At 40.0% G+C, this 16162-nt stretch overlaps 1 protein-coding gene across 1 annotated transcript in view; it reads right to left on the bottom strand.

Annotated features, from left to right (window-relative positions):
• LOC135310839 (proprotein convertase subtilisin/kexin type 5-like) overlaps positions 1 to 15820 on the bottom strand; it is a 63532-nt gene extending 47712 nt beyond the window's left edge. Inside the window, 1 exon segment of the mRNA XM_064439894.1 lies at positions 15472 to 15820. Coding sequence (XP_064295964.1) covers positions 15472 to 15820 — 349 coding nt within the window.
• Positions 15821 to 16162: the final 342 nt, after the last annotated feature.

The raw sequence follows: 16162 nt of genomic DNA, 5'->3' as shown, positions 1-16162 counted from the left end.
CCGAACACCTACAATACATTGATGATATGATCGTGTGGGGAAACACAGCAGAAGATGTTTTTGAGAAAGGAGAGAAAATAGTCCAAATCCTTCTGAAGGCAAGTTACACCATAAAGCAGAGTAATGTTAAGGGACTTGCAGAAGAGATCCAGTTCTTAGGAATCAAATGGCAAGATGGTCGTCGTCATATTCCAATGGATGTGATCAACAAAATAGCAGCCATGTCTCCACCAACTAGCAAAAAGGAAACACAAGCTTTCTTGGGCGTTGTGGGTTTTTGGAGAATGCATATTCCAAATTACAGTCTGATCGTAAGCCCTCTCTATCAAGTGACCCGGAAAAAGAATGATTTCAAATGGGGCCCTGAGCAACGACAAGCCTTTGAACAGATTACACGAAAAATAGTTCATGCAGTAGCTCTTGGGCCAGTCCGGGCAGGACAAGATGTAAAAAATGTGCTCTACACTGCAGCCGGGGAGAATGGCCCTACCTGGAGCCTCTGGCAGAAAGCACATGGGGAGACCTGGGGTCGACCCCTAGGGTTTTGGAGTCAGGGATACAGAGGGTCCGAAGCCCGCTATACTCCAACTGAAAAAGAGATATTGGCAGCATATGAAGGGGTTTGAGCTGCTTCAGAAGTGGTTGGTACTGAAGCACAGTTGCTCCTGGCACTCCAACTGCCAGTGCTGGGCTGGATGTTCAAAGGGAGGGACTCCTATATACATCATGCAACTGATGCTACATGGAATAAATGGGTCACACTGATCACCCAGCGGGCTCAAGTAGGAAACCCCAGTCACCCAGGAATCCTGGAAGTATACTACCAGAAAATGAGAAGCAATATGCCCTGTTCACTGATGGGTCCTGTCGCCTTGTGGGGAAGCACCGGAGATGGAAGGCTGCTGTATGCAGTCCTACACAACAAGTAGCAGAAACTGTTGAAGGAGAAGGTGAATCTAGCCAGTTTGCAGAGGTAAAGGCCATCCAGCTGGCCTTAGACATTGCTGAATGGGAAAAGTGGCCAGTGCTCTATCTCTATGCTGACTCCTGGATGGTGGCAAATGCCCTGTGGGGCTGGCTGCAGCAGTGGAAGTAAAGCAACTGGCAGCATAGAGGTAAACCCATCTGGGCTGTCACATTGTTGCAAGATATTGCTGCCTGGGTAGAGAACCTGGTTCTAAAGGTACGTCATGTGGATGCTCACGTCCCCAGGAGTCGGGCCACTGAAGAACATCGGAACAACCAGCAGGTGCATCAGTCTGCCAAGATTGCAGTGGCTGAGGTGGATCTGGACTGGCAGCCTAAGGGTGAATTATTTCTAGCTCGATGGGCCCATGACACCTCAGGCCATCAAGGAAGAGATGCAACATACAGATGGGCTCATGATCGAGGGGTTCACTTGACCATGGATGGTATTTCACAGGTTATCTGTGAATGTGAAACATGTGCTGCAATAAAGCAAGCCAAGCAGTTAAAGCCTCTATGGTATGGGGGACGATGGCGGAAATATAAATATGGGGAGGCCTGGCAAATTGACTATATCACACTCCCACAAACCTGCCAAGGCAAACATCATGCGCTTACAATGGTGGAAGCACCCACCAGATGGCTGGAAACATATCCAGTGCCTCATTTAATACATGGTAATTTAACTTAATTCCCGAATGCCTTTTACTCAAAGATGCAGAAGTCTTTAAAACATCATCTTTCCTTAGATGCATGTGAAAGAAGGATTGAACTTTCACATGTAAAACTCCCTGATAAGATGAGGTATTTCCAACAGATTTTCTCCGGTCCCATAATCTTTAACTTCTTGATAATTTTGAATACGTGATGTAACTGTCTCAGGCATTCCAGCAGCTCACAAAGGGTAAAAAGATAACTGCTTTGAATTTCTGTTTAAGGATCAAGTTCAGTAAAAATGTCTAGTTTGTAAAGGGATTAGTAAGAAACAGCCTTACAAAACAGACTCAAAGTTTCACTTGCTGTTCTTCAAATCAGATATGTGTTTTTGGTTGCTGCTTCAATTAAAACAGAAGCTTGCAAATGATTTTTGATAAATTAGAAAGAGCTGCCGTGGTTTTATTGTGACACACCTGTGCCCTTGGTAAAATCCTGAGGGGAGGAGGTGAAAGAAAAAAGCTTCTGGAGGGTGGAGTTTAGATCCCAAATAACACTGTATTAATAAATCAGTCTATCTTGCTACCACAGACAGTGTTACCAGAAAGTCCTCAGAAAAACATAAATGTTATTTTAATACTTAATGTGACAAGGCATGGTGTAAGCCTTTCCAACTGCACCTTGCAGAGGGTTTTATGAAAGCAACCTCTGTTCATTGCAAAACCAGAATCCAGAGGACTCCATCAAAAAAAATCCCACCTTGTCTAACAAATAACAAAGCATAAAAATAATTGGTACTTAAGGATTCAATTTTCCAAATATGGCAATATCTAATGTTGTCTGAAACTGCCAACTGAAAAGGGTTATTTAAAGGAAATTCCTGCAAGGCATAACAACCGTGTAATGAAATTGTTCTCTTTCCATCTCCTTCCCCTTCAGCCCCAAACTGAAGTGCACATAGCATGGAAATATTCATTTAGAGAGAACTAAACACAGCACCTCTGCCAAATAAGGCAGTTATTGTTTTCAGAAATGAAACAAATGAACTAAAGTATATGAAGATAATGAAATTTAACCCTCCTTTGGACTTCTGAATTCTCTTTAATGTATTCCATTAACAAATGGATGGGGAAAGAGACTTTCTATTTTTACATGTGGGTGAGAGCAGGCAGAAGAAGGGCAAGGAAAGCTTAAATGGAGAAAAATGTCCAGTTTGTCTACCCCATCCCACTGGGGTCGTAGGAGTAAGCGAGCGGATATGTGGTGCTTAGTTGCTGACTGGGGCTAAACCACGACAGTGTCTAATGTGTAAACTGCAATAAAGATGTAAGATGGACTGGTCCAGAAATTAAAATGATGTCCTATAAAGAAAAGGTTTCCTCTACTTCTGGTCACCAAGAATTTTATGAAGTGATCTTGCAAGTTAGATCAGATGAGAATATCTCAGTTTTGGTCTAAGAGTTTTCTACAGAGGAGGGTATTATTAAAATTTACTGATTACTGAAGGTTTCATTATAGGAAAAAGATGGTATTGAAAATATTTCCTTTTGTGGCTGAACAAAGGTATTATTAATGTCAGTGCCATATAAGTATAGGAACCTAGTGGCCTGGAAACTTGCCACCCCATGTTTAAAGAAAAATCAGTTATGCAGTTTGAATGGCAGCAGCTGATTTAAACTTAAAAAGCAAGATTTAAACAAGCTGTGACTTCGGTGGGAGACAAACCAGCCTGAAGTTTGTGACTTCTATCCTCTTTCTATTTAGCTATTCCTCCATGGCCTCCTTTATTGAGTGTGTTTTAGAACAGATCTTGGTATGTCTCAGAAATACTCAGAAACATATGCTGCCAAATTCAGTGGCCAATTGTTTTTTAAAAGGGGATACTGTTCCCCTTTGGACTTAACTGTAATCATTTGAACAATTAATCCTCATCCTCACACCACCCAGCACTTTCCAAGCCTGTATTTTCTTCTGTTGCAGTATATACAATGTAATGATGTTTAGTACTTTCCAAACAACAAATCATATGTTCCCTGTAATACAGTTTTTAAAGAACACATGAGGCTCAAGGCAGTGACAATGTAATCCACCAAATGGCTGCAAAGGAATCCACATCACCTACAATTAACAAGTTTTCTTACTGAAGTAATTTTAGGGGATGCCAACATTAAGAACATAATATGCAGAAAAAGGCCAGGTATTGCCTGAAGAAACTACTGTCAATGCACCAGAAACTACACAGTGACTCTTCTTTCCAGAATTAGTAGAAAAGTGCACATGTGTAAAATATACCTTTTGCACTTTAAGACATTTTACCAGCAAACTGTTTCAAATTAAACCCAGATGAGTAATGATAAAGCAATGAGGTTTTCCCTAGTTTCAGTAAAAACAGCTGGTATTGCTGCTATTAATCATGTACATGTGCCTTAAAAGCTCTTGTATGTCTGAGAAAAGCATCTCAGTCAGGTAGTAGCAATGTACAGCAGCCTCTGGAACCTTTGGCTATAGAAAAAACCCAGACCATTTGCTGCCAAGGCATCCCTGCATGCTACTTGCACTTGAATGACTTTATTCTGATGCCCTCATGATTAATACTTTAAAAATCAAATGCCTCAAAACTAAAGAAATTTTCATGTTAGTGAATAACAATACTCATACTCCAGTTTTCATAACATGATGATAAAGCATGCACACCCAACAACACTCAGTATACTAATTGTAAGACAACTAAACCTTAAGAAACAGAAAATCAAAAAAACCCCACCCAACTCTTGAAATATCATTTTGAAAAGTTAATAATTCTAGTTAATAATAATTCTGTCTGCTTCTCGGGGGTTGTAGTGCTGTCCTGTAAGAAAATATTTGCCTTTCATAGATGGAAGGGGAATGTGAGTTTGGTATAACATAAATTGGTGGTTAAGGGATGATCTTTTGCTCTCATTGAGCTCAAGAGCTGCAAACTTTGATCTTCTCATGCTGACAGTGTCCATGAGCAGAACTGTCCTTGAATCCTCCCTCCACTCATGCAGCAATGCAAACTGACCCATTCCTATTTCTGCAAAATCACATGCATACACAGCTTTACAGATACAGTAAAACTTTCAGAGAAAAACTTGCCTCCTGGAACACAAAGTAAATACCAATTTTTTGCTGATCTCTTTACTCTTCCTATCATTAAAGAAAATAACATTTCTAGGGGCTAAAATCCACTTATTTATACCTAGAGCAGTACCTCTATTAGCTCAGCATGAAATCAAGGACTCCTCAGCTGCTAGATAGACTTCCCCAGCTTTTTCATAATCCCTTTGTTTTTGTCTCAAACTGCTATTGAAAATTCAATAGCTTCCTTATTTATATACAAAGAGGATGTAAAGCAACAAATCTAAAGACAGAATATATAATCCACTTAACTAAGAGAAATATGAATTTCTGGTATTGATAAATCATAACACAAAATCATGCAGACTCCAGGAAAACTGTGCCCAAACACTGAAAACACAGCATTTCTAGTGCCTCAGTGCAGCTAAATTTGTTATGCTGCGGTTTTCATTTCCTATCATCAATATGTCTCATCAACAGTTTAGATGCTAAGCTTCCCTTGATATTCTGCTCATTTGACAAAAAGCACTGCAGGATATTTTCTCTCTGCTATAATTTTGGCCTTTAATTAAATAAAAGCAGCATTGGAAATACAAATATTTCCTGGTATCTGTGATAACTGATAACAGATATCAAATACTAAATCAGTAGGAAAGACAAACTGCAATACCTTTAGTTTTTCAAAACTGGAATACGCAGCTGTGCTATCAGCTGTTTGATATGTAAATTATTATGACTTGTCAATTTACACTACCTTAGGATATTGATACAGTCTCATCTAGAATGAGAAATACAAAATAAGAGTTGGAAATGCCCCTTATGCTTTGGTTCTATTAAATATTTCTTAGCAAGGTGGGAAGACATGGGACTACAAAATTTTTCTTTGGGTTTTTTGCATTTGTTTTCTGTTATTCTATTCTGTAATTCAGTTGTGTGTCTGTGTGTGCATGTGTATGCGTGTAGAGAAAGAAAGGTTCTTCTGGTAAGTTTTGAATGGTTACATAGTCATCTGCACCAAAGCACTTAAGTGAGTCTGAGCTTGTACTAGTGCACACATTCACCAAAGAGAGGTCATGTGCAAGTGTATCTAGCACTATAGTCAGAGCAAACAGGACCATTTTTTTACACCTGATTAGGAAATGTATATATGTAGTCATCTGATGCCAGGTACTGTGCTGGCATCTGTGTACTTGACAACAGAGACTCCAAAATATCCACATTTTAACAGCAATGTAAAGCTTCCCCTTTCTATTCTTTTATTTACTTCCTTTTCCTTATCAAAAGGAATTTCAGTATTTCATAGGACCATAGTCAATATTTGTTTCAGATATTAAAACGAAAAATTCTTGACTCTCCAGTTACTCTCATTCTGTAACTACTTCAACCCAGCCTACACCAATATTTATTTCACATTTGATAGTTTATTTGCAAATATAGATTACTAATTGTATATTACTTTAAGTTTCTGTCATTTGCTTGGTATATCAAAATACTTCTAATTACAAATAGGAAAGCCAGGTGTTTGAAGAAAATTAAGGGACCAAAAAAAAGGAGAAATGCTACAATGACATACTGCTTAAACTGTTTTCATTTTGTTTAGCCATGTCTTAACTGAGAGCACATTGATCTTGAATGAGAATTCATCTTGTTTCAGCCATAGCCTTAACTGCAAATTACCCTGTTTTGTGCCAACCTATGACCAGTAATCTATGATAACAGGATGTGATTTCTGAAACGCATAACTGCTTTAAAAGCCAATAACACAACTGTGCAAGAATGTTCTTTTTTCTCTTGGTTGTAAAACCAACTCCCTCATGCTTTTTAAATTAAGTACAATATTTGCATTTTCATATTTTATACAGAAACAAATCCCAAATATTTAATTTTTTTAACAACAAACCCAGTCCTTCCTCCCCACATAATTCCCCTCAATCCAAGTTATTAAAAATTATTAAAAATTAATCCAGGCTATTAAAATTATTTTATTAATCTTACCATCACACCAGAGAAGGCTTTATAGGACAGAAAATTGCGCAATAAATTTGTTATAAAAGTGGCTGTTACAAAGGTGTGCAATGAGAAATCAAGGGGTTTCTATAACTAGAAAAGTGCAAACAGAATACTTAAAAATAGTCTTTATTAAGCTTCCAGTTGTGTTCATATCAATTACTGATTCTTGTATCAGTACAAACAATTTCTCTACTAATATAGTAACTGTGGATTTACCTGACAATATATTTGATAAAAAAATCAACCCTCTGTATTTTATAGCTTTCTGTCTGACTGGAAGCTTTTATTCATTGATAAAATAAAATATAGGTCTTCTAGGACCACTGGTGGGACAGCTAATAGAAGCTAAACTTTGTGAAAACTTTTGTGAATAGTTTCTATATGCAGTTCTGACACTATATCACCTTCTTTGAGCCTTTGCATCCACTTAACCCCTAAAAACCATCACCTTAAGACATAAATTCAAGATCACTATTGTATTCACATCCTGTCAGTAATTATCTACTTCAGGTATTTAAAATGTGTATTAAGCAGGTAGACATTGGTTGACTAAAAGGACTAAAAGCAAATGACAGGTTTGGGTCATCAGAATCAGACTCTACTAATAGTGGCAGCAAGCACCACCCAAATACCTTCCTCTCTCACAATCATTAGCAGCCTAAAGGCACAGGTCAGTGGAATTCAGCCACCCCACGGTCAGTGGTCAGCACTGAGAACCTGTGTGTGTTCAGTATGGCCATGACAAGTTCTTCACTTCCTGCAGCAAGACCCAAATCAGTATCTGATTTACTTTTCAGAGCTTGTTTAGGTATGAGTAAACCATAGTAGTCTTCAGAGCACACAATATTCTGTTGTGCTTGGCATATAGGGATATTTTCTTCAGTGTCACAGAAAGTACCAGTGCACTTCAGCAGAGTGACCAGGAAGACTAGTTTACCTCTCTGCCTCTGAAGGAGCAGGGTTGCTATAAAAGCAGAAAACCTGACTGCTACTAGCTGATGATTGCTAAGACAAGCTGCTGCTTCTTTTGGGTTTCTGCAGCAGGATTTTGATGTAAATCATAAAGCCTCTACTACAGATATAACAATTTTATAACAAAACCATTTATTTATATTGCTTAAAATGAGGCAATTTATGTGAATGGAATAAATCTAAGGATTATGTGCATTTAAAAGGGGAAACAATGTTTGCTGAAATAAAGTTGACTAAGGTTCACCTATGGTAATGGAAGCTATAATTGTGAAACTCCGTGATAGTCATTTTATGTTGCATTTTCCCAAAAAGCACAAAGATCCATTGCAAAAAAATGACAGCTTGCAAATTTTCTCTAATCAAAACAAGCCATTTTGTGACTGCATCATGGAATACTTTAAAAAACAAAAAGAAAACATTTCCTTTACCCTCAGAGGTACATTTAGGATTCCCCAATAATTTAAAAGCAGCCAAATGTACTTGTCATTTCATCCCATCAAATAATAAAACCACCTTTTGGTGAGAACCTATATGCTAGGCTTCATCTCAGAACAGATGATGACAGATGGGTTAAAGGAAGTATAAGTGGAAATGCTGACAGATTGTTAGAAGGAGACACAAATATACCATTTCTGTGCTGTCAGATGTATCACACATGGTGCAAAACTTCTGTCTTGCACAATATCTGTGTTTGTTCAGAGGTGTTGGTGCTCCAGAGGAATATTTACACTCAAATTCCTGACTAAGCTCCATAGAGGTTGAGGCACTTTGTCTTCCTCTTTTTCAATTCCACCATGGAGTCTACAGTGGAGTTCTGCAAAGTCAAATTGCATTTCTTGACTCCCAGTCCCCCAGTTGATCTTATCTGTGTTTATTATTTTGCACAAGTGGAGGAAAAACCTTTTTCACCCCTTTTCTTCTATATATATCTGCTACAACAAATAGAAAAATGTGTGGCTCCAAGGATTCAGATTAAGCTAGCTAGTGGTGTAACAGAGTCTGTCCTGCTGCCAGTGCTGTTAATGATAGTGTGTTAGTGTGACTTCTCTTTTGCTAATGAATGACAGCTGTTGTGAAGTGAATCATAGACTGTTTGCTTCTCTCAGGAAACAAGTGGAAAAAACACAAAATGATAGAATTTTGAAAGTGAGATAGGGGAAAAAAACCCCAACTCTATTTTATGCTACTTGAGAACTATTGTTTGAATTTCAGATAGCTCCAACAAAATGATAATGCAGTCATGATTTCCTGCAAAAACTTCTGAAATCCTGGGTTATGTTTCACAATAACAAATACTGTAATGTTACTGTAATTAAGATATTATTTCTCACTCTATATGTTTTTGTGTGTGGGTGTGTGCTTGTTGTAAATGGGACAAAAGCAGGTCAAAACCTTCACATGGTGAAGGGGTTGGAGTCAAATACCCATTTCTAAATCTATCCTTTGTAGTTAGGGTCTGGTTTGGATCCGAAAATGAAAGTTGTTTTGTTTGGTTTCTATTGAGTTGCAGCAGAAATGTCATAGGTCAGAATGATATACTAAAGATGCTCTATGGTAGCAGTGCCTTGATCTAGAATAGATTAACACTAGTATAAAGATTTGATGGTTCTTATGTATTATATTCTGGTCTCAAGAGAACCTAGCACAAAACAGTTCAAATCTCAAGACATGCTCATCTTAAAAGAAGTTCTGCAGTCTTGGGCAGATTTCTCATGAAAGGAGAACCTGAAAGGACATCCTGGTTTGTTTTTTTTTTAAAATACAATCCAGACTGAAAGCAGTTAAGAGTTTTGTGAATGGGAGTCAGAAGACAACCCATGTTGAAATGCAACACTGTATGGATTCAAAATCCAGTTTTAACCAATTTTGAAAATGCATGTTTTATTTAGTGGTACAATCGTGTACTTCTGCTCACATTATAGAAGATACAGCCTAAAGAGGTAATTTTAATATTAAAATATAAGACATTACAAAATTTTAGAAACCTACATTAGAGCTGATTGAAGAGTATGATTGCTCTCCTGTTAAAAATCTTGATAACTCAACATTTGTTTTTGTCCTAAATCTTAAATATGGAAAAATGTAGGGTGATTAATATAATTCTTAAATTTGAGAACACTGTTTTGTCATTTTTTAATCAAAATTGCCAGCAACCCTAAATGAGAATGTGGTCTGAATCCAGCAACTACTACAACTCCAACTCTAGGCTATTTTACGAGTATACTAGCTATACAAGGATAAATTTTAAAACACCAGATTTACTTTGTTTTCTGCCAGCATTGCACAAATTAGGACCAAAAGGGACTACCAGAATCTGGCCAATGCCTTTTGTAGCTGCATAGCTGCATTTTTTTGTTTTAGCCATGTTTAGAGCATTTCTTTATAAAAGAGAAGATAGGCCCCTTTTGTTAATGGAAAGACTCAAAGCTATGCACAACACAGGGTCAACCAAACTATCTGAGATTACTTCCTCTTAAAAAACGTCAGAAATTATGTTGCCTCTGATGACAAAGAAGAAAGGAAGCTCTCACCCTTATAACCAGCTGCATTGGTTTTCCAGTCATTAGCATTCAGATGTCCTGTACGTGAAGTCCTGACAATAATATGCTGTATGTCTCTCCAGGTCAGAAATGGACTATAAAAAGGGGAAAGACAAAGTAAAAAATCTGACATTTTACCAGAATGGGGAGATAAAATATCCAAAAAATATATGGCAATTTCTCTTCCCTGTTCTCCTTTGTTCTATTCAAAATAGCATGTCCTAATTTTACAGAATTACTATATAAAATTGTTTATTCAGCTAGGAGCTTTGCATTAAGCACACCATAAAGATATATGAGCAGTATTCTATTGTATAAAACTTCTAATGCTGTGCTGAGCAAGGGGACAAAAAGGAGTACATATTGAAGGGATGAATGTCACAGACTCCTAACAGATGTTCTGCAGAAGACCTTTATTGGCAGCTTTTCACTGCTTATATATCTTTCTGACACATTCTCCACGCGATCACGCGCACAAACAATTTCTGTTATTCGTCAGCTAGCTCTAAGCATGCGCCTTATGCTACATTCTAATGGGCTGTTCTATTATCTCTATCTCATTTGTTTTGGCTTACTTATATCTTTCTTGGCATTCCCACGCTCCTGTCTCTGTTTTTTACTGCCGCTTTGCTTCAGTTCAAGGACATGTCAAACAGTGCTAAGTTACTTGCAAATTCATCCCCCACATCTCCCCTGTTTTTATTTTCTATTAGCCAGACATTTTTTACTCTTCTCTCTATTAATCGCTGCAAGCACTGACAAAAGAATGGCAAAATTAAAAGCAAAATTAGGAATATTATTCACTACTTCCCATTGGCAGGCAGGTGTTCAGCCATCTCCAGGAAAGCAGGGCTCTATCATGCGTAACAATTACTTGGGAAGACAAATGCCATCACTCCAAACATCCTCCCTTTCCTTCTCCTTCCCCCAGCTTTATATACTGATCATGACGTCATATGGTATGGAATATCCCGTTGGTCAGTTTGGGTCAGCTGTCCTGGCTGTGTCTTTCCTTCATCATTTATACCTAAACAAGGAATAGTTCTGTAGCAATCATGCTCTTTCAGTCTGAAGTGATCCTCCTGCAACAGCTTGTGCAGCTTTATAAACTGCTTCACATTCCTCCCTAAACTCACTAGTTCTGGCCATGTAAATATTTTGAAGACTTTCAGAAGTTTATTCTGTAACAATTCTATTTCAGAAGTAAACTCAAGGTGCACTTCAAAGGGGCACACAAGATATTCATTAGAACTTGTGAAATATTACCATGAAATCACAACGATAAAATTTGACTCTGTCCACCAGCAGTTCTCAACCATCTACATAGACAAGATATTTTTTTTTCAAATCAAGGTCTCACATGATTTCAATCCCTGAAACAAAAGCTGCCTTATGGCATGCATAGTATAGACATCACTAGTGCTACATGGAAGAGCTCTATCTCCTCTCTTCCTCCCTTCCAGAAGGGTATCAATATAAAACCCAGTTATCTTTGTATTTTAAATTTACCCTTTGCTGCATAGTCAGCTGTGTATAAAGTAATTCTCTGCTCAAAACCTCAGAGTAGTCTAGGAGTAAAAACCTGCTAACTCACCACCAACAGAAGATTAAGAAAGAAGTGGAATTTAGTTTCTATCAAAAACAAAAGCATGCCTCACTTCTGGGGTGTTTTATTATTTTGCCAAAGACATGTAAATAGAGTTATTCTAGTATTCAGGTCTAGTATTAGATCACAGCCAGAAATATCAGCTTTAAGGAAAAGCCCTAATTTTACACCTATTTGAACTGCCAGTAGCTTTAAGCACCCAAATAATTTTAATTTTTCCATTTAATGAATGTTCTGCAGTTCTAGGAAGATGAGTTATGCATTGCTGTTCACATACAAAAAGACAGTCTAACAGATGTAATCTATTTATTGAATATTTGCCACCAATATTGTTAAATACATAATCTCATACTAGCTACTACGAAGAAATTTAACCCTATCCCAGCTGAAACCAGCACATTCTCCACCCCTTATTCCATACCATTTACATCATGCTCAGGTTCCACACTATCCAATACAACCTCATTAACTTCCACCCCCCTTCCCATCCTTTGATAAAATACACAGATATCATTTAGTCCACGGGTTTGGTCGCCATCTGTTCTTGTGGTCACGCAGGACAGGAGAGGTGGTGTGTTGCGTGGAGTTACTGGGCACCAAAGCCAGCTCAGGTCGGGTCACTGCTGCACTTGCACTGCTTCTTGAAAGACTTGTCCTCCATGGGTTCGGGTGGTTCCTGCTGTGGTAATTCCTATAACATGCAACTCAAATCACAGGTTACAACATTTTAAAGGTAGATCCATTACAATCTCCACCCCGGTCCCTTTGGGCCAGGTTATAGGTTTTAACATTGCAATGAACTCCTCCCCTTGCCCATGGCTGGCTGCAGTCCCTCCAGAAGCAAACCTGTTCCAACACGGCTTTGCCCATGGCTTTATAGTGTTTTACTATAGGTGGGGTATCATCGTTTTGGAATGGTAGTGACAAATGGTTCATCACGTATAATATTTTTGCTAATCAGTTGTGCGGGGTTTCTTGGCTATCATCTCCCCCTTTTTGTTTTTGGAGTAGTTGTTTGTTCGGTGTGTTTGTTTGTTGGAAAACACTTAATCTTCTTTTATTTTCTTTAACTTGGAACTGCCATTTCCCCCTTTCCGGCTGTAGGTTTTTCCAAATCGGGATGTCATTTTGGCTCCTGTTTCATACTCTCTCGGCAGCGGTGCTGGCGGCAGGGTCAGGCAGGGGCAGGTGCGGGTCCCGGGTCGGCACCGCCATGGATGTGCGGCTCCGGCTTGTCATTCCCATGCTCCTGTCTCTGTTTTTTACTGCCACATTGCTTCAGTTCAAGGATGTGTCAAACAGTGCTAAGTTACTTGCAAATTCATCCCCCCCAACATTTCACCCAGAGGTAATTTGTACGACCACCAAGGATTACCTACCATGACCAGTACAAAGCTGCAGAAAAGCAAAATGATGGCTCACTGAATAGCTTTACTAATTTTACTTTCCAGTAGGTCAACCCCCAACATGTACCAGTGCATGGGGTTGTTCCTCCCCAGGTGCAGGACCTTACACTTGCTTTTTCTGAATTTCATCAGTTTCCCCTCAGCTCAGCTCTCCAGCTTGTCCAGGTCTCATTGGATGGCAGCACAGCTTTCTGGCATATCAGCCACTCCTTCCAGTTTGGTGTCATTGAACTTGCTGAGGTTACACTCGTTCCCTTTGTCCAGGTCATTGATTAATATGTTGAACAGGACTGGACCCAGTACAGACCCCTGGGAACATCGCTAGTGACAGGCCTCCAACCAGACTCTGCTGTGTTGATCATGACCCTCTGAGTTCTGTCATTCAGCTAGTTCTCAATCCACCTCACTCTCCTCTCATTTAACCCACACTTCCTAAGTTTGTCCATGAGGATGTTATGGCAGTGTCGAACGCCTTGCTGAACTCAAGGTAAACAACATCCACTGCTCTCCCTTCATCTACCCAGCCAGTCACACCATCATAGAAGGCTATCAGGAATGCTGTGTCAGTTGGCTTCTGCCCACCCCCCTACACCCATAGTGCTTCACATCTTCCAGAACTTGTTTTCTCAAAAGTATATATATGTTTTGAAATACTTGAATAATTAGTGCTGTATTGAACTTAACTATGGAAGTAGAATCTTGCTTATCCTGTGAGCTGAAATCAAGCTAATAAAAAACAAATACATGTTCAGGAGAAGGCAGTAGTGACACAGAAGTTACTGCAAACCTGCAATTGACCTGTTTATAGAAAAACATGCCCCTATCTTATCCTCAGTGCACATATAGATGTATATTGATGGGTATTAAGGAAAAGGGAGTTCACCTGTCTGGGTGGAAATACAGAAAATGAAAACCAGTTATGTTTCAGAACCATGGCCTATAATTCTATATAATGGGGAAAAACTTGGGATGTAAAGGACATTCACTCACATATGGCTTTCACAAATTTTACTTTCCAACAGCCTTATAATCTATATGCTTCAAGTCAAGTAGGAGTGGCCAAGAAAAAATCAGGCTTCTTTTATGCAACTACGTTGCAAGGGACAGCCCAAAGAAGGGTACTGAAACATTTAACTATACACATTTTTCTTGCTTCCTTGCAGAAATACCATTTTATTTCTGAGTGTATCTTTTCCATTACAGAACATTTCCCAGTGGGTATGTGGGGCCCATGGGTATGCCGATGCAACCGAGCACCTTTCTAGCTACAGTTGGGACATGACAGGAAGTGGTGTATATTTTTTCTGGCATCAACACAAAAAGTCCTGTTTATAGAATAATAGAATCATAGAATCATTAAGGTTGGAAAAGACCTCTAGAATCAAGTCCAACCATCAACCCAACACTACCATGGCTCCTAAACAATGTCCTAAAGTGCCATGTCTACACGTTATTTGAACACCTCCAGGGATGGTGACTCCACCACCTCTCTCGGCAGCCTGTTCCAATGCCTGACCACTCTTTCAGTGAATACATTCTTCCTAATATCCAATCTCCCCTGATATAGCTTGAGGCCATTTCCTTTCGTTCTATCGCTAGTGACCTGGGAGAAGAGACCAACACCGACCTCGCTAAAACCTCCTTTCAGGTAGTTGTAGAGAACCATAAGGTCTCCCCTCAGCCTCCTCTTCTCCAGACTAAACAACCCCAATTCCCTCACACTTTCCTCATAAGACCTGCTCTCCAGACCCTTCCCCAGCTTCATTGGCCTTCTTTGGACACGCTCCAGCAACTCAATGTCCCTCATAATGAGGGGCCCAAAACTGAACACAATATTCAAGGTGCTGCCTGACCAGTGCCGAGTACAGGGGCACAATCACTTCCCTACTCCTGCTGGCCATACTATTCCTGATACAAGCCAGGATGCCATTGGCCTTCTTGGCCACCTGGGCATGCTGCTGGCTCATGTTCAGCTGGCTGTCAACCAGCACCTCCAGGTCCTTCTCCACCAGGCAGCTTTCCAGCCACTCTTCCCCAAGCTTGCAGCGCTGCATAGGGTTGTTGTGACCAAAGTGCAGGACTCGGCACTTGGCCTTGTTAAACCTCATACAATTGGCCTCGGCCCATCGATCCAGCCTTTCCAGGTCCCTCTGCAGAGCCTTCCTACCCTCGAGCAGATCGACACTCCCGCCCAACTTGGTGTCATCTGCAAACTTACTGAGGGTGCACTCGATCCCCTCATCCAGATCATTGGTAAAGATATTAAACAAGACTGGCTCCGAAACCGAGACCTGAGGAACCCCGCTTGTGACCAGCCACCGACTAGATTTAGTTCCGTTCACCACAACTCTCTGGGCTTGGCCATCCAGCCAGTTTTTTACCCATCGAAGAGTACATCCATCCAAGCCATGAGCCGCCAGCTTCTCTAGGAGGATACTGTGGGAGACAGTATCAAAGGCTTTACTAAAGTCCAGGTAGACAACATCCACAGCCTGTCCCTCATACACTAAGTGGGTCACCTGGTCATAGAAGGAGATCAGGTTGGTCAGGCAGGACCTGACTTTCATGAAACCATGCTGTCTGGGCCTGATCCCCTGGTTGTCCTGCACTTGCCTGGTGAGCGCATTCAAATGAACCACTCCATAACCTTCCCCAGTACTGAGGTCAGGCTGACAGGCATGTAGTTCCCTGGATCCTCCTTCCAGCCCTTCTTGTAGATGGGCGTCACATCGGCAAGCCTCCAGTCATCTGAGACCTCCCCTGTTAATCAGGACTGTTGATAAATGATGGAGAGTGGCTTGGTGAGCTCCTCTGCCAGCTCCCTCAGTACTCTCAGGTGGATCCCATCTGGCCCCATAGACTTGTGAGTGTCTAGGTGGTGCAGCAGGTCATAAACTGCTTCCTGCTGG

This window comes from Phalacrocorax carbo, assembly GCF_963921805.1.
Source record: "Phalacrocorax carbo chromosome W unlocalized genomic scaffold, bPhaCar2.1 SUPER_W_unloc_2, whole genome shotgun sequence".
Taxonomy (NCBI): Eukaryota; Metazoa; Chordata; class Aves; order Suliformes; family Phalacrocoracidae; genus Phalacrocorax; species Phalacrocorax carbo.
This window is presented reverse-complemented; position numbering and strand designations above follow the sequence as displayed.